General features: G+C 36.3%; 3 protein-coding genes across 4 annotated transcripts; all 3 read left to right on the forward strand.

Annotated features, from left to right (window-relative positions):
- The first annotated feature begins 4,716 nt into the window (after positions 1-4,716).
- Positions 4,717-8,906, forward strand: nudt21 (nudix hydrolase 21). Of its 2 annotated transcripts, none has more exons than XM_073850728.1 (7): positions 4,717-4,978; positions 6,611-6,811; positions 6,987-7,050; positions 7,193-7,282; positions 8,132-8,207; positions 8,293-8,407; positions 8,497-8,906. In XM_073850728.1, the coding sequence occupies exons 1-7, from the start codon at positions 4,860-4,862 to the stop codon at positions 8,573-8,575; spliced, it is 744 nt and encodes a 247-aa protein (XP_073706829.1). In that variant the 5' UTR covers positions 4,717-4,859; the 3' UTR covers positions 8,576-8,906. The 2 variants fall into 2 exon arrangements, with proteins under 2 accessions (XP_073706829.1, XP_073706830.1); XM_073850729.1 differs by having other exon boundaries at positions 4,720-4,978; positions 8,523-8,906.
- Positions 8,907-11,198: 2,292 nt separating this feature from the next.
- Positions 11,199-12,170, forward strand: LOC141345299 (leukotriene B4 receptor 1-like). The gene has a single exon (XM_073850167.1). It carries the CDS (start codon positions 11,199-11,201, stop codon positions 12,168-12,170), a length of 972 nt encoding a protein of 323 aa, XP_073706268.1.
- Positions 12,171-16,499: 4,329 nt separating this feature from the next.
- Positions 16,500-17,468, forward strand: LOC141345300 (leukotriene B4 receptor 1-like). Its single transcript, XM_073850168.1, has one exon. It carries the CDS (start codon positions 16,500-16,502, stop codon positions 17,466-17,468), a length of 969 nt encoding a protein of 322 aa, XP_073706269.1.
- The last annotated feature ends 846 nt before the right edge of the window (positions 17,469-18,314 follow it).

Raw genomic sequence — 18,314 nt, forward strand, 5'->3', positions numbered from 1 at the left:
ATTTAAACACCATAAATAAGCATAACAACATATTCAATACTGCAGTATTATATTACAGTTTTTCTTGATTGCATTGATGCAGCCGTCAACTCAAACTTCACATTTTCAAAACCATTAACACACAAGCCTAAACAGTGGCACTCATGGTCAAAATGACACATTTTTGTTTGCAAAAGGCTCTAACTGCGCCAAAACATTTAAAATATGCAACAAAAGCAAATTTTACCTTCAAACAACACAACTTGTAAACAAGTATACGAGCTCTTTCAGTAAATCATTACACAATGGACAACAAAATGCAAAATACAGAACTCGAATCAGTGCACCATTGCTTATCATTGTAGCCTATTGCCAGTGCCATTTGTTGTCTTTCTATATAGACTGTCAAATTTGCCTTTTTGCAAAGAATTGGATCCAGAATAAGAAATGATTTGATGCATTTTTTTCTTGATTTCATGACATTAATTTTTTTCAAACCGTGTCTGAAAACTGAAATACTGTAAATATTATCCTCCTCTTCCTCTGACCCCTCTACCTCTTACTCTCACTCTCATCTGCCTTAGACCTCCTCCATCCATGCTGGCAAAGAACAACACAGATGTGGCACCTTTTTTTATAAGGCCTGCAGACTGATTGCTAATTGAAGATTTGTGTGAAAGAGTGTCAAACAGGTGCCTTAGTGATTTCATTCTGATCTAGGTAGTTTCTAATAGTTAGGAATGGATGGTTTCTGTTTGGTTACCATAGCTAAAACTGAATGAAATCCGTGTTAACTGTTTTGCAAAAGGGTGGGGAAAATGTGTCAATCCAATGAGAAAGGGTTAACATATTTGCAAGACGTGTCTTCTGCTCTGCTGAGATAGTGATGATGAAAACTAAGTGGTTACTAGTTTCTTTAACCAGGTCAAAGCAATCAAGAAAAACTGTAACCGTGCAATCCATGCTGTTGTTTACATCCGAGTATCTCCAATATGGCGGCGTATCCATGTAAATGACTAAACCGTGACATAATTCCAGTAACATATATTGCAGTTATAAACAATACATATTGCAATTATAAACAGAGATGTGTCCTTGTTTTACACAAGAAAACACTGTGTAATGCTACATGTTGTTAGTGTTTTTTAGGTCATTGTTTTGGGTGACAAAGTGTGTTTGTCGGCTGTCAACCTTTGCTAGTGTTCTGGAAGAATGAGTTTATTTGAGACCTGAATAAAGTGTTTTGGTAGTTGGAGTGCATTTTGAATGTGAAATGAACTGCTTTGCCAAGCTGAAAGTCGGTTAGGAGAATTGTGTGAACTGTGAAGAGTTTTGCAAAAGTGACCTAAGTATTGAGAAATGCAGTGTTGGGCAGTAGCGTCGCTACAAGTAGTGACGCTACTAGCTTAACTACATTTCTCAGTAGCGTGGTGGTAGCGTCGCTGTTTTCTGAATCAAATAGCTTTTCAGTAGCTAAGCTATTATTTTGATCAAGTAACGCGGTAGCGTCAACAAAAGCTACAAGCTATATATTGTTCTATACTTTAAGCTCAAATCGGAAATATAACTGCTACGGATCACTGATCCTGGGTCAGTAAGCGACGCCACCGCCACTAAACCTCGTGATGCCATTGGCTCATTAAACTGTCAGTCAAACCGTATTATTCCTCCCGCCTCTCTCGTGAATGAAGTGCGGCACGCAGTTTGAAGCATCTCAGCGTGTTTGCAGACTTGAGGTAAATAAAGAAGTGTTGATTGAAAGTACATTTATAAAGGCTAATGTTTTTTTTTTTTTTTTTGCATTCGAAGATATGAGAATGCAATCTCCACCCTCAATACCACGACTGAGGTGAGTCCCTTGAGCAAGGCACCGATCCCCCAACTGCTCCCCGGGCGCCGCAGCAATGGCTGCCCATTGCTCAGGGTGTGTGTTCACGGTGTGTGTGTGTGTGTGTTCACTACTGTGTGTGTGCACTTGGATGGGTTAAATGCAGAGCACAAATTCCTTGTATGGGCCACCATACTTGGCCTCACTTCACTTCCTTTTCCTTTAGAAAAGTGTGTCTTAGTCTAGCACTGGTTGTCGAGACTTTTGTTGTCGATATTTTAGCTAAATGTCAGAAAAAAAACTGAGCGCCCACATAGCAACAGAAAACTGTATAATCTGCAATGCTAGTGATGGGCGCCTTGATTTTAGTATTTGAAGCAGGCTAGTGCTCTGGGAAGATCTCAAACTCAGAAGTACAAGATGGGCAGAGAGTGGGTGTCAAATTCATGGCGAAAGGCAAAATATTTCGGTTCGTTAGTAAAAACAAACAAACAAAAAACGACCAGGTTCCATAGCAAAATAAGAATGAAACCGTGTTCTAGTCTAAACGAATTATAATAATCTTTGCTAATATTCTGAATACTTCAAACTGCTTTGGACTTTGCAGTAGCAAATTATGCCTTTACTATGACCAACATGACAGAATATGATATTCAGCTGTTTGGTCGCGCTGGTGTCTTACGTGTCTTACGCGCACACTATGTTCATTTGAAAAATAAAACACAGTCACCCAAAAGTTACACTAGTCAATTTAAATAGTGTGTATAACATGCAGTTCAGCATGACCACCGGTCCTGTGGCACATTTTTGCTCATCATGATATTTTCCGTCGACGTGCATGAAGTACAAAGCTTACCCAATGCATAATAATTTTGCTTCAAATACATTGCAGATATGGAAACATTTGTATTTGTGGCAAGATAGTCTACATAAGCCCATCTTTACTTTCACATTTAATTTGTTTTGGATTGTTTAGGCAAATTTATTTATTTATTTATTTCATCATTGTTCTGTTCTGAATAAGATTAAAGTTAAAGGATTTGTTGTGGAGTGAGGGAAATAATGTCATAACATTATGCTGTAGGCCTGTTTATTTCAGAATATAATAAAATGTGACCCTGGACCACAAAACCAGTCTTAAGTCGCTGGGGTATATTTGTAGCAATAGCCAAAAATACATTGTATGGGTCAAAATTATTGATTTTTCTTTTATGTCAAAAATCATTAGGAAATTAAGTAAAGATCAAGTTACATTAAGATTTTTTGTAAAATTCCTACTGTAAACCTATCAAAATGTAATTTTTGATTAGTAATATGCATTTTTAAGAACTTAATTTGGGCAACTTTAAAGGTGATTTTCTCAGTATTTTGATTTTTTTGCACCCTTAGATTCCAGATTTTCAAATAGATGTATCTCGGCCAAATATTGTCCTATCCTAACAAACTATACATCAATAGAAAGCTTATTTATTGAGCTGTATGTATATATGTATATATCTCAGTTTTGTAAAATTTAACCTTATGACTGGTTTTGTGGTCCAGGGTCACAAATGTGACTTATAGGCCTAGCCGCTGTGACCTGTCGGTTAAATTTTTACGTTAATGCATTTTACCTTCTGCAAACGAAAATAGCCGCTTGATTCGGTTATATTCTTACTGTCAGTTAACAAATTTACAATAGAATTTAGCTTTGCTTCCCAGATAGTAACAGAGTCTGGGCCAAATCTGGCTTACATTCCACACTTGTCTTTTATTCACAGTCTTGACTGCAAAAGTTTGTGATTTGTTTTTATTTTTGTATTTGTTATGTACTATAGATTCTGACAATTAAAAAAATCAGGCTCCTGTATTCATGAAATCAATCACTATCTTTGTTCAAACACGGCAGTAAATTAAAGTGCTGTTTTTGTGCGGTCTGTCATATTTTAGTAGCTATATACAACAAATCTACAGCGCTTCCTTTAGGCTATTTATTACGAAGCTGTCAACACTGTAAACTCTGACGACATGCAATCAGTTGACGAACACCCATCCATATATAGACTATGTTATTCAATAATATGTATAAAATTATTTTATTTACAAATTTTGTGTTTTCCCTGTTTTATTCGTTTAATATTGTGAGACTGGTGCCATTGCTTTTTTGTTTTTATTTTTTTCAAGAAAGAATTCAACCCCCCAGAATATGAGATAAATCCAGCCCTGTACATGATACAGATTTTTGTTGCCAAATTGGTTTGGAAGAGTGGTTGAATAAACAATTAAACTGAACTTGCATGCCTGTATGACTGACAATTGAATTGATCACTGAGAGAGCACTGACTTTGTATGATGTTGGTTCAATAGAAAAATGAAATTTTAAAAAATAGCTTAGATGTAGTGAACTACTTTTGCCATGATGCTGTAGCTTAGCTTGCTACATTACCAAAGGCTGTAGCTTTAGTGTAGTTAAGCTTCATTTAATGAAGAGTAACTGTTAGCTTAGCTCACTACATTTTCCAAGTAGCTTGCCCATCACTGGAGAAATGTGTCCTAGCGTCTGTAAGAAACTGTAATATTGTATGTCTCAGGGTTGCCAGGTTTTCACAACAAAACCCGCCCATTTGCTACTCAAAACTAGCCTAAAGTAGCCCAATCGCGTTTCGAGGGGGGTCCCTCGGTAAAAATTACGTTCCAGGGGGTAAAATACACTTTTTACTGGTGAAGTTAGCATTCCAGTGGCTAAATATTACGTTATTTAGGCTCGCTTGGCCATTTGGCTCTGCAGTGAGCAGTACTTGCAATTCCGTAGGAAAACCGCGGACTTGGCAACACGGGTTCAAATAGCCTCAATGCTGACGTATGACAGGAAGCAGACGAGCCGTAAAGCGAAACGCAAGGTCGTAACACAGGACGTAGCCGGATGTCCCGAATATGCTTTCACAACAGAGTGCCGTATTCCAGTTTTCATCGAGCGCCAAGGCTGTGCAATTCAATCTCACTAATATCGTAATCAACAGTAAAAACGTGATTAGTGCAAAGATTAAGAAGCCAATATATTATACGTCGTACGATGTCAGTTGTACCTCCTAATCGATCATCTACCGGTTGGCCTCGTGGAGTAAATCAGTTCGGCAATAAATACATTAGCCAGCCGGCTAAACCGCTCACCCTGGAGAGAACAATCAATCTGTGAGTAACATTCGACAATGCAAACTGCGTGTGCAATTTATTTATTTTATAACCAGTGTTTAGCGATCCAAGTGGTGCATGATGGCTTCTTTCTGAAGTAGTATCGCGTTTGAAAATAGCAAACAGTCGTAGCTCCTTCCTGGTTAACTTACTGTTGTTTGGATGCGTGTGCACGTTTACATTAAAGTGTGCGTTCATATGTAGACTAGTAACGTTAATAATAATAGGGAAAATGTAATTCGAAACACTGTTTTTGTTATTGCCACTGGTATTAGATGGTTTTGGTTTGCTTGTTGTTTTATTGTAAGTTTGCACAGTTAATCGAAAATAGCAGTAGTCGATTGGTTAAATGACCTAATCGTTAAAAGTTTCGATTACAATATTTCGTTTATGTCCATTACACTCGCGGCATATGTTTCTGTTTACATATGTTTGCAGTGTGGCTAGCCATTGTACCAGTACAATCATAAATTTGTGTTTTTTTATTTAGTTAGTCAGTAGGTTAGTTGTATCATCCCTGTATTTCTCTCTAAAATTTGTGAGCAATTTAAATGTGACCCTGGACCACAAAACCAGTCATAAATAGCACTGGTATATTTGTAGCAATGGTCAGCAATACACTACCCTGTATTCTTTAATACCAAAAATTATTAAGATATTAAAAGAGTAGTTCACTTTCAGAACAAAAAATTACAGATAATGTACTCACCCCCTTGTCATCCAAGATGTTCATGTCTTTCTTTCTTCAGTCGTAAAGAAATTGTTTTTTGAGGAAACCATTTCAGGATTTCTCTCCATATAATGGATTTCTATGGTGCCCCTGAGTTTGAACTTCCAAAATGCAGCTTTAAAGGGCTCTAAATGATCCCAGCTGAGGAAGAAGGGTCTTATCTAGCGGAACAATCTGTTATTTTCTAAAAACATTTACAATTTCTATACTTTTTAATCTCTACACAGAGTACACACAGAGCTAGACAAGACGAGCATTTGAGGTTAAAAAGTATATAAATTGTAAACCCTTCTTTCCTCTGGCTGTGGTTGTTTAGAGCCCTTTGAAGCTGCGTTTTGGAATTTCAAACTCAGGGGCACCATAGAAATCCTTAAATGTTTTTGTCAAAAAACATTGTTTCCTTACGACTGAAGAAAGAAAGACATGAACATCTTGGATGACAAGTGGGTGAGTACATTATCTGTAAATTTTTGTTCTGAAAGTGAGCTACTCCTTTAAGTAAAGATCATGTTCCATGAAGATATTTGGTAAATTTCCTATAGTAAATATGTGAAAATGTAATTTTTGATCTGTAATATGCATAAGAACTTCATTTGGACAACTGTAAAGGCAAATTTATTTATTTTGTTTTTCTCAGTCAAATATTGTCCTTTCTTAACAAACCATACACCAGTGGAAAGCTTATTTATTCAGCTGCTTATTTATTCAGCTTTTAGATTATGTATAAATCTAAATTTTAAAACATTTATGCTTGAGACTGGTTTGTGGTCCAGGGTCACAAATATAATGTCTTTGAACTTATTTAAAACCAAGTTTCACACAGTTGCTGTTGGTTTTTGTCTTGTCACATTTCTTCATCTCATTTAAATGACTCCTGATCATCATGATGTTTGTTTTTGCAGATACCCACTAACAAATTACACATTCGGCACCAAGGAGCCGCTCTATGAGAAGGACAGCTCGGTAGCCGCACGCTTTCAGCGGATGCGGGAAGAATTTGAGAAAATCGGAATGCGGCGGACGGTGGAAGGCGTTCTGATCGTTCACGAGCACAGACTCCCTCATGTTCTGCTGCTGCAGCTGGGAACCACCTTCTTTAAACTGTAAGTAGCCAATTGTTCTCTGCAATTAAGTTATGGATATGATCAATATCAAATGGGTGTTTTTCAGTGGTTAAGCTATACTGTATTGTTAAAAGTAACCTTCTTTGCAGTTTTGTTTGTTCATCTTACATTCGTTTGAAAAACTGTCTACTAATGTTATATATTGTTTTTACAGTCCTGGGGGTGAGTTGAACCCAGGGGAGGATGAGGTGGAGGGGCTGAAACGACTAATGACTGAGGTATTATTGCTTGCACCCTTTTAAACTGTATTTAAAGTTAAAATTGGTGGCATTTACAGATATAACTACAATCTGAAATGCTGTACAATGTAACAAAACTAGCAAAGAAATACACTGAATAATTCCTAAATTTATTTTCAAGATTTTGGGGCGTCAGGATGGAGTGAAACAGGACTGGGTCATTGATGACTGTATTGGGAACTGGTGGAGACCAAATTTTGAACCACCTCAGGTAGCTACTCAGTTCCCTTTCCTTCAGACAGACACATACTGGATCACTAACAGTATTGTTTCGTTCACACTCAAGCACATTAACTATACAGAATGAAATACAGTTGAGGTCAAAAGTTTACATACCCCTTGCAGAATCTGCCAAATGTTAATAATTTTACCAAAAGGTGGATCATACAAAATGTATGTTTTTTTTTTTTATTTAGTACAGACCTGAATAAGGTATTTCACATAAAAGATGTTTAGATATAGTCCACAAGAGAAAATAACAGTTTAATTAATTTAAAAAATGACCCCGTTCAAAAGTTTACATACACTTTTTTTTTGTTTTGTTTAGTTAACTGTTCTTCAGAAAAATCCTTCTTTCTAAATGAAAAATATATTTTGGCAAAATAAGAATCCGTCAAAAAATTATTCTGTTCAAAATTTAAACCCCTGGCTCTTAATGCAGTGTTTTTCCTTCAGAAGGATCAGTAAGCATTTGAACCTTCTGTAATAGTTGCATATGAGTCCCTCAGTTGTCCTCATTGTGAAAAGATGAATCACAAAATCATACAGTCATTGTTGGAAAATGTTTAAATGCCTTCAAATACAAAATATAACTATAGTTTAACTGTTTAGAACAAACAAGGGACTCATGAACAACTTTCACTAAACAAACACATAAAAGCTGTGGATCATTCATGTAACAACACAGTATTAAGAATCAAGTGTATGTAAACTTTTGAACAGCAATAATTAACATTTTGCAGATTCTGCAACCTGTAAACTTTTGACCTTAACTGTATATTGTTATTATAATTTGATTCAATAGTAAATCACATTGAACATGCCTCATTTCCTTCCACAGTACCCTTATATTCCAGCACACATCACTAAGCCTAAAGAACATAAGAAGCTTTTTCTAGTACAGCTGCAAGAGAAAGGTAGGATGAATTGCTTTTGGTTTACTCGATGTACCCTGAGTAAAAAGTGATTATCCCGCTTAACTTGTGTGTTGTGCTTTTTTAGCATTGTTTGCTGTGCCAAAGAACTACAAGCTGGTGGCAGCTCCCTTGTTTGAGCTTTATGATAACGCTCCTGGATATGGCCCAATTATATCCAGTCTCCCACAGCTACTGAGCAGGTGAGATATTACTTTTGAACTCTATAGCATGTAGTAAATGAGCTTTACATCATTTAATATTGATACGTGCTGTCTAATTAAGTTTACAGTCACAACTGTTCATTCCCCTGCACAGATTTAACTTCATCTACAACTGAGAAGCATGACGTCTTTTTTCATGACCGTTAACTGTCTCTGTGAGCGCAGTCTGATGGGGTAACTGATGAGGATGTGGTGTTCAAGTGTTGGCGAGGTCCATTGAGGTTTACAGAATCTCTTGCTTTCTGGCCTGTCTGCATTATGTTGATTTAGATTGCGTAGAAATGTGTGCATTTTGTTTCTGTCATTTATAGATGCATTGCAAGTCTTTATTATTGAACTTTGTCATCAAGTAACTACATTTTTATGTTTGACTAAGTGGGTGAACACAATGTCGTTAGAAAAAAAATGTTTCAGTGACTTTTTTTTTTAAAACCTTGTATATTTGTCAGTGCTTTTTATAATAAATTGTTGTCATGGAGATTTTCCAGGTTTCTTTTTGTCATTTGTTGCTTTATATGAAAGGATTTGCATTTTGCAATTTGCATGTAACTGATTTTTACACTGTTTTCTAGGTAACACTTTACAATAAGGTTCATTAGTTAACATTAGTTAACCACATTAGTTAACATGAACTAATAATGAACTGCACTTACACAGCATTTATTAATCTTTGCTAATGTTAATTTCAACATTTACTAATGCATTAATAAAATCTTGTTAACATTAGTTAATGCAGTGTGAACTAACATGAACAAACAATGAACAACTGTATTTCCGTTAACTAATGTTAATGAAGATTAGTAAATACAGTAACTAATGTATTGCTCATGGTTAGTTCATGTTAGTTAATACATTAACTATTGTTTAAGTAATGAACCTTATTGTAAAGTGTTACCGTTTTCTACATCATATTCTTTTTAAAGGGAAAGATTCATCTAAAAATACAAAATTGACTCACCCCACCCTCAAGTTATCTGAAGTATAGATGAGTTTGTTTCTTCATCAGAACAGATTTGGAGAGATTTAGTGCAATTACTGCAATAAATGGGTGCCGTCAGACTGACAGTTTAAAGAGCTGGTGAAAACACAATAATTTGGCCAGAAGCAGCAGTTTTGAAATTAAATACTTAAATGATGGATTTGGACGGTTTATGTTGCAGCCTTATGTTGAACGGCTTTAAATAACTTTTTTCCCACATCAATCTACACTCCATACACCATAATGACAAAGCAACAAACTGATTTTTGTCAACTTTGCAACTATATTGAAATTGAAAAACTGAGTACATAAGTGTTCATTTGGCAATTATCTGCCATTCTTCGACTCACCTCTCAAGCTCTGTTAGCTTGGATGGGGTATATGCATATTTTCAGGTTTCTTCAGAAATGTTTGATTGAGTTCAAGCTCAGGATGTGGCTAAGCCACTAAGGGACATTCACACAGTTGTCTGTAAGCCACTCTTGCTGTGTGCTTAGGCTCATTGTCCTGTTGGAAGGTAAATTTTCTGCCGAAGTCAGAAGTTTTGAATGCTCTAGACTGGATTTTCTTTAAGGTTATCTCAATATTTTAGTGCATTGAGCTTTCCTTCTATTCTGAGTCCATCAGTCCCTTCTGCTGGAAAACAGCCCCACAGCAGGTTGCTACCTCCATACTTTACTTTTGGGATGACACTGTGCAAGTGATGAGCAGTCCCTGGTTTCCTCCAAACATGATGCTTGAATTTGAGGTTCATGAGACCACAGAATCTTGTTTCTCACAGTCTGAGGGTCCTTTAGGTGCTTTGTTGCAAAATCCTAGTTGGTTTTCATGTGTTTTCACTGAGGAGAGGATTGAGTTTGGCCACACTGCCATAAAGACTGGATTGGTGAAGTGTTGCAGTGGTGTTTGTCCTTCTTTAAGTTTCTCCGATCTGCATATATTATCACGGAGCTCAACTAGAGTGACCTTCAGCTTCTTGGCCACCAGTCTAACGAAGACCCTTCTCAGTCTGCTCTAGGAAGAGTCCTAGTTGTTCCAGCATTATGGATAATGGAGACTACATGCGTCTCTAAACCTTCAATGCAGCAGAATTTTTTCTGAACTTTTCTCCAGATGTGTGACTTGACAATCCAGTCTTTGAGCTCCACAGGCAGTTTTTATTTATTTATTTTTTTTACCCCAGGGCTTGGTTTTTTACTCTAATACGTATTTTCAGCTGTTAGACCTTTTATTGAGAGGTGTGTGCCTTTCCAAATCATCCTCATTCAGTTGTGTGTAGTAACGTCTATAAGCGACATGAATACTCCTGAGCTAAATTTGAAGTGTCCAGGAAAGGGTATAAATACTTATGCAATGAAATCATCTCAGGTTTTTTTATTTCTAATAAAATTGCAAATTACTGTACATGTTTTCTTTTTAGATCTATGTGTATTTGCACTTATGATATAAAAACACTGGTCACACTTGAATATAACTTAATATAACATAATTTTACATTAGAATCCTGAATAGATATTTACTGAATGTACATTGAAATTTAGTCTTCATTAATTTTTCATATTTGTTTGTACACCAACTATTGATCTTTTATCATATAATGATATACTGTCATATTGCTAATTACTTATTAATGAAAGTGCTTCTAAAACCTGTGCTTGATATGTGGTCTTTGTTGTGTGTTTCCAGCTATAGGTGATGCCATTTGGCATATGTCGTTTTGTGGGAGGGTTTATTTCAGCAACTCATATATATTGTTTTGACTATTCAAGATTCAAAATATTTGTGATCATTATGGAGAGCAACATAGGCTGCAATTCAACATCTAACAGCACTGCTGTAGGTTCAGAGAAGATCGCTCCTGCTGTAGTTCTGGGTTTGTGTTGTTTAGTTGGTTTGCCAAGCAACATTGCGGTGATCATCAGCATTGCTCGTGAGTGGAACAGAAATCTGAGCTTCACCTTAAAGCTAATGCTAAACCTAGCGGTGTCTGATGGTTTGACCCTGTGTTTGGCTCCTTTTGTGCTGTATGGAATACTGTTTGGATGGAAGCTCGGCCTTTGGTCTTGTAAGGTCCTGTATTTTTTGGGTCACTGGAGTCTGTATGTTGGAGTCCTGACGGTCACATCCATGAGCGTGCACCGCTATCACAATGTCATCAAGTCAAGAGTCGCTAACAGGATGATACTGCAGAGACTAGAAAGACGGCACAGGCGCCTTCAGCTGATTGGTATCTGGATTCTAGCCTTTGCTTTTGCCCTACCAGTAATTTTCACTCAGGGAGTCAATGACGGATTGCTAAGATGTCAGAGGACAATGGAGTCACAGTCTGTAGAAGTGACTATTTTGCTTTTTGAGATCCTGTTGGGGTTCCTCATCCCATTTTTGACGATGTTGACATGTTATCTATGGTTGGACAAAGGGCTAAGACAAAAAGCCAAGAGATCCAGTCTAACTAGAGCTCCACAGGACCAGGAACCCAGAAACCAGGGGACAAATGTTAGAGCTTACAAGAAGAGTAAGCTTGTGATTAGCATCGTCTTGGCTTTCTTTGTGTTTTGGACTCCTGTGCACATTATCAATGTGATTGATATAGTCTCTACTCTGACTAAAACATCTCATCCAGATGTTCATTGTCAACTGAAGTTCTTCCGCAGAGTATATGGTGATGCAAGCAAGACTCTGGCTTTGCTAAACTGCTGTCTGAATCCTTTTCTCTATGCCATCTCTTCAGGCAATCTTTTGAAATGTTTCAGAAAGAGATAATTTAACATTTCTGATTGAATTAGAAGTCAAATATGCTTTAAAGACTTAATGCACTATTAATAAAAATGGTTGTAAACTCTGTAAATTCTTTGGCTTGTAACAGTAGCAGAATTGCACAGATGGAAATGCTCATATCAAGGTTGCAGGCCTGCGATCTCGTGCCTACGGCCGAATCACAGCAGTGCCAATATACAGCACATATCTCACGTCTAATCGTGTGATATTGCTTATATATATGTTGCAAGAAATGTTCACTTGAAATGCCATTTTAAAAGTAAGAATTAAGAACATTATAAGTGCAGTTATGAGATGGCTCTACATAGCAGGCAAGGTAAAAAGGATGTTTTCAGTTTGCAAGAGGGGCTGCATCAGGAGTCAACAAAAGAACTGAAGAGAAAGAAGAGTGTGAAAACCACAAAACAATAAAGAACATCAATAAGAGTATTACAAGAAGGTAGCATCAACACAGCTGATGGACTTAAAAAGTAAGAATTAAGAACATTATAAGTGCAGTTCCTAGAGATCTTCCATTCTACAAAGTTCAGCTCCAACCCTGAACAAACACACCTGAACCAGCTAATTAATCTCTTAGGTAGCACTTGATAATTACAGACAGCTGTGTTGGAGCAGGGCGGGAACTAAAGTCTGCAGGTTGGAAGATCTCCAGGAACAGGGTTGAGCGCCCCTGCTCTAGACAGAAGGCAAGATAAAAAGGATGTCAAATGTCTTCAGTTTGCAAGAGGGGCTGCATCAGGAGTCAACAAAAGAACTGAAGAGAAAGAAGAGTGTGAAAACCACAAAACAAGAAAGAACATCAATAAGAGTATTGCAAGAAGGTTGCAACAACTGATGGACTGAGCTTCACAACTGAGACTTCCTTCAAAAGGAGGACTGGACAATACAAACAACAGAGATCATCCTCCAAATGGTGACCCTACAAAGTATTTTTATTTATTTATTTAGTTTATTTAGCTTATTGCTTAACTGATTTTGACATTTTATATTTGAATACTTTATCCACCTTATTTTTTACTGTGGAGGCAAATTATTTCCTGCAAATGTGCCAGACTTCAAATTTTGCTTTTGCCTTTATGCACTGCAGTGGTTTATAGAGTGTATTTTGACATAGCAAGATCGATTTTGTTACTCGATTATGTAATTTGCAAAGCTTCATTGGAGTGGGCGTACCCTACAGAGCTCTTGTAGCTTGATTTGCTCATGAATAATTTAGTTGTCAAACTGAATTTCTTATTTAAACATTTTTATTTTAATAATCAGCAAGCAAATGGCTTCTACAAAAGCATATACCTTAGGGCTGTAAAGAATTATAAGTTATCATTGACAATTAGTGCTGTCAATCGATTAAAAAAACTAATTAATCACAAATAATCCCACCTGACATTAAAGATTTTAAATATGCTTTTATAGTGCAAAAATTTTACATTCAATTTTCAAATGAATAATGAACCAACTTAAAGACAGTATAATTTTAATATATGTTAAATATTTTTTATGACTGAAAATAATCTGTAAAACATTTTTTTTCCTTATATAACCATTGACTATTGCCATTCAACATTACAGTATACTTGAGATCTATCCATTTTAACATTTATTAATCTTTAAAAAAATTACTTCTTATTTAAGTGAACTTAAAACAATTTGCCTGTGCACTTCAGCAAGTAGGAGATATACAGAAATTGAATAAAGTTATCCTTAAAGCTACAAAAGTTTTTTATTTTTTTGTGCTTTTTTTTATTTTGTTCTTTCGTTAACAGACATCACAGCAGCTGGGTTATTAGTTTATTTGGCTGCTATTACTTTAAGAGCTACCACTGCTGAATGTTAGGATTTGGCTTTTGCTTTCTACAGTCACCATTCATTATGTGCAGTTTTGTATTAATGCCTTGCTTAATGACTTAATGACTTTTCTTAATACCGCTCCTGCAAACATTCTAATATTGAATATAGTTTTTGCGCATCATGGAGTCTCTATTAATATGCGGAGTATTTAAAATGCTTTGGATGCAGCTTGTGGAAGTAGGGTTATGTTAGGTGACATATGTCTTAAAGTATCAGTTGCGAAAGAAAACGCACGTTTATCAGTATATTGGATCTGTGCTTTCGTTCTGAAAGAAAAATACAAATAGTGCTCACTGCTCCTGACTAAATAACGTTTGTAGCATCAATAATGATTAAAATGTGTTTCATTTATACTGCGAAGACTATGCATTTGAATATGAATTTCTGTCCCTGAAAATGTCTTTTATACCGACCTGAAAAAAACTGAAAAGCACTGTCTATTAAATTTGTCTTTGTTCTATTGTATAATTATTTTCTGCCATTGCTTGTAATTTGGTTATCTGTAGGAAATATTTTTAGCACTGGGGCCATAGTATCTGCCAAATGTATTTTTGTTTCCTAATGAGGATTTGCACTATTTTACACATTGAAGCCTAAAAGACTTTCTTGACTGTTGTCATGTCATAGGCTTACCGATCTTATGTGTGACTTGTTTTTTTGTTTTGTTTTGTTTTTCAAATTCATAGGCCTATTTTTTGTTGTAAATGTCCTAACTGAGGTACAGGATGTAGATGGTTGTTTAAAATAGGTATATAATATCAAAATATTAATAAATCAATCGTTATACTCCTGTATTGAAGAATTTTTTGATGTATCTGCAAATATACCGCTGGGTATAAGAAACAAAATTGTATCGTATCTTGACGAACGCTCCGATTTACACCCCTACAGGACAGGTAAATTAGTTTTTACTTACATATGGCCTGGCAACATCTCATCTGACCACAGTTCACTGTTGTTCTACTGAAGCTTCACCTGTACCATTCCTGTGCTTGTTTGACCAGCACCTAGCGCTGAAACGAAGTTGGAGTATACTTCTGAAAAGTCTTCTGGTCAATGTGGCCATAAGGACGTTCTGCAACTAAATAAACGCAATTCTTGTCAAGAAAAAGAGACAGAAGCAGCAGTTGTGAGTAAGGGTGGCCAGCTATAGCACCACCCCTGTGTTAACTGTGTTGGATATATTTTTAACGCCGTTAAACTGGAAAAATTAATTGCATGTGTTAATGCGCTAATTTTGAATGCACTATTAAAATATCTATATTTTCAAAGTATTTCCAACAATGTTGTTCCTCTGTTATTATTTTAGCTGTAGTGTGGACAATTCTATTAAATTTATGACAATATTTATTGCGTTTATCGTCATAGTTATCAGTCTTATTGTGAACAGGCCTTTCCACGCTATATCAGTTAATTCATCCGGGTAACTGAAACAGGCATTATTTTCATCCTTGTTCATCTATACATATCACATTGTTGACTCGTTCTCTCTTTCTAAGGCAAGTCATTTCACTGAGACTACCATCTTTTAAACGCCTCTAGGGCAGCTATTTCAGAATGCAAGTACAGTTTATATCTCTTTGAATTGGGAAACATCAAATTCTTCACAGCTGTCGACCAAGTAAGTTTCAGATAAAATTTCATATTTGGACTTCAATTAAAATCTGACAAGTGTCTGGGAACTTTTGTTTCTAATGCTCAAAAAAAGCTTATTTTTCAGGCTAGACCAGCTACTGTGCATGTGCAGTCCTCAGGACTATATGCTTCTCAGGACACTGAGTAGGTTCTACATTTGAATTTGAAACTTACTTTGTGACTGTTCTATGGTATGGATATGGGTAGCATGAATGAAATTTGGACATACTATTTTGCTCCTCTCTAAAGATTTATACTTTTTCCAGCTAAAAATGACAATTTAAATAGTTTTTGATTTCGTTTCATATCAAAAGTAAGCTGCTCTGTCTTACTGTAGGCACAGTGTACTGCGAGGTGGTTTTTTTTTATGCACTTCATGAGAAAATGGACATGTGATGTGAATGTGGCAAACCTGAATATTTCACCTCAAAGTGGAAATGAAAGAGACATTTGAGGTTTATCTCAGAGCGTTGCACTTACAAAGGAAGAGAAAGCCTTCCATTATGCTCTTTTGATTGCCTATGATTAGTAATTTTGTTGTGTCCTGTTGCTGTTTGTCTGGTGTGGACAAACTACTTGTTAGTAGAACCTCATCGTATCTTGTTAGGACACGTGTGAAGGGGTAGGTGTAAATACATTTTTCCAAGTCAGAAGGGATCTTTACTGATATTTGTTTGTTTGTTCTTCCTTATTCTTGGTAAGTAAGAGTAAATTTATGGGTTTGGTTTAGATGTGGGAGGTGTTAACATAACCCCTGTTCCTCAAACAGTCTCGTTCATTTTGTTGTCTAATGAAAAAGATTCAACATTTTCCAGACAACAAAGTTTGATGATGGGGCTAATATCATGCTTTAATTCAACATCTAACAGCACTACGGTGGTTTCACAGAAGGTCGCACCCGCTGTAGTTCTGGGTTTGTGTTGTTTATTTGGTTTGCCAAGCAACATTGCGGTGATCATCAGCATTGCTCGTGAGTGGAACAGAAATCTGAGCTTCACCTTAAAGCTAATGCTAAACCTTGCGGTGTCTGATGCTTTGACCCTGTGTTTGGCTCCTTTTGTGCTGTATGGAATACTGTTTGGATGGAAGCTTGGCCTTTGGTCTTGTAAATTCCTGTATTTTTTGGGTCACTGGAGTCTGTATGTTGGAGTCCTGACGGTCACATCCATGAGCGTGCACCGCTATCACAATGTCATCAAGTCAAAAGTCACTAACAGGATGATACTGCAGAGACTACAAAGACGGCACAGGCACCTTCAGCTGACTGGCATCTGGATTCTAGCCTTTGCTTTTTCCCTACCAGTAATTTTCACTCAGGGAGTCCATGATGGATTGCAAAGATGTCAGAGAACAATGGACTCACAGTCTGTAGAAGTGACTGTTTTGCTTTTTGAGATCCTGCTGGGGTTCGTCATCCCATTTTTGACAATGTTGACATGTTATCTATGGTTGGACAAAGGGTTGAGTCAAAAAGCCAAGAGATCCAGTCTAACTAGAGCTCCAAAGGACCAGGAACCCAGAAACCAGGGGACAAACATTAGGACTTACAAGAAGAGACTTGTGATCAGCATCGTTGTGGCGTTTTTTGTGTTTTGGACTCCTGTGCACATTATCAATGTGATTGATATAGTCACAACTCTGACTAAAACATCTCATCCAGATGTTCATTGTCAACTGAAGTTCTTCCGCAGAGTATATGGTGATGCAAGCAAGACTCTGGCTTTGCTAAACTGCTGTCTGAATCCTTTTCTCTATGCCATCTCTTCAGGAAATCTTATAAAATGTTTCAGAAAGAGATAATTAGCAATTTCTAAATTTTAATTATTTATTTTTAGTTAAATATTTCTTCGGCTTGTAACAGTAGGAGAACCCTTTTTATAAGGTTCCATAAACAGCAGTGCTATATACTGCTGGACCTTTATATTGTTATATAACCTTTTCATATTAGTGTATTGTTTAACTGATATTAACTGATCAATTGATTGAATTGTTTATATAATGAATATTTGTATAGATATATTATTTATTAATATTGTTTTAACCTCTCTATCTGCCTTGTCTTATAATATATTGTAGCCTGTAGTAAAACAAAAATAGAAACAGGAAATAGTGAGGAAGACCAAATTCCAGTAAAATATCTCATTATTCTCATTATTATGTATATATTTTGGTGTAATTTAGTAACAGTTTATCTCTGCCAATGATGAAATTGTGGGATGTGATGCATCTGAAATACAAAATTGAGTTGTGAGTTTGTGTTCTTTTTCATTGATATAAAATCAATTATGTTTATGATGGCCAAACATAGAAAAAATGGACAGTGTGTGAGCTTCACAATGGTAAAAGAAAAATAGTCCAAAAAGTCTAACACAATTCAACACCTGTCTGATTGCATTTTATATGATCATATATTGGTATTCACATATATTATCTGGTTTAAACTGGATATGTTGCAGGAAATGCTGACTGGAAATGGCATATTAAAACTAAGAACATGTATAAGTAGAGAAAAAAAAGAGAACCAGAAGAGAAATAAATGTGTGAAAACCATAAACCACAAAAGAACATCATGAAGAAGGTTGCAAGAAGGCAGCATCAACACAACTGTTGCCATAGGACTGAGCTCAAGAGAATTCCTGCAAATGG

The sequence above is a fragment of the Garra rufa genome, chromosome 11 (genome assembly GCF_049309525.1).
Source record: "Garra rufa chromosome 11, GarRuf1.0, whole genome shotgun sequence".
NCBI lineage: Eukaryota > Metazoa > Chordata > Actinopteri > Cypriniformes > Cyprinidae > Garra > Garra rufa.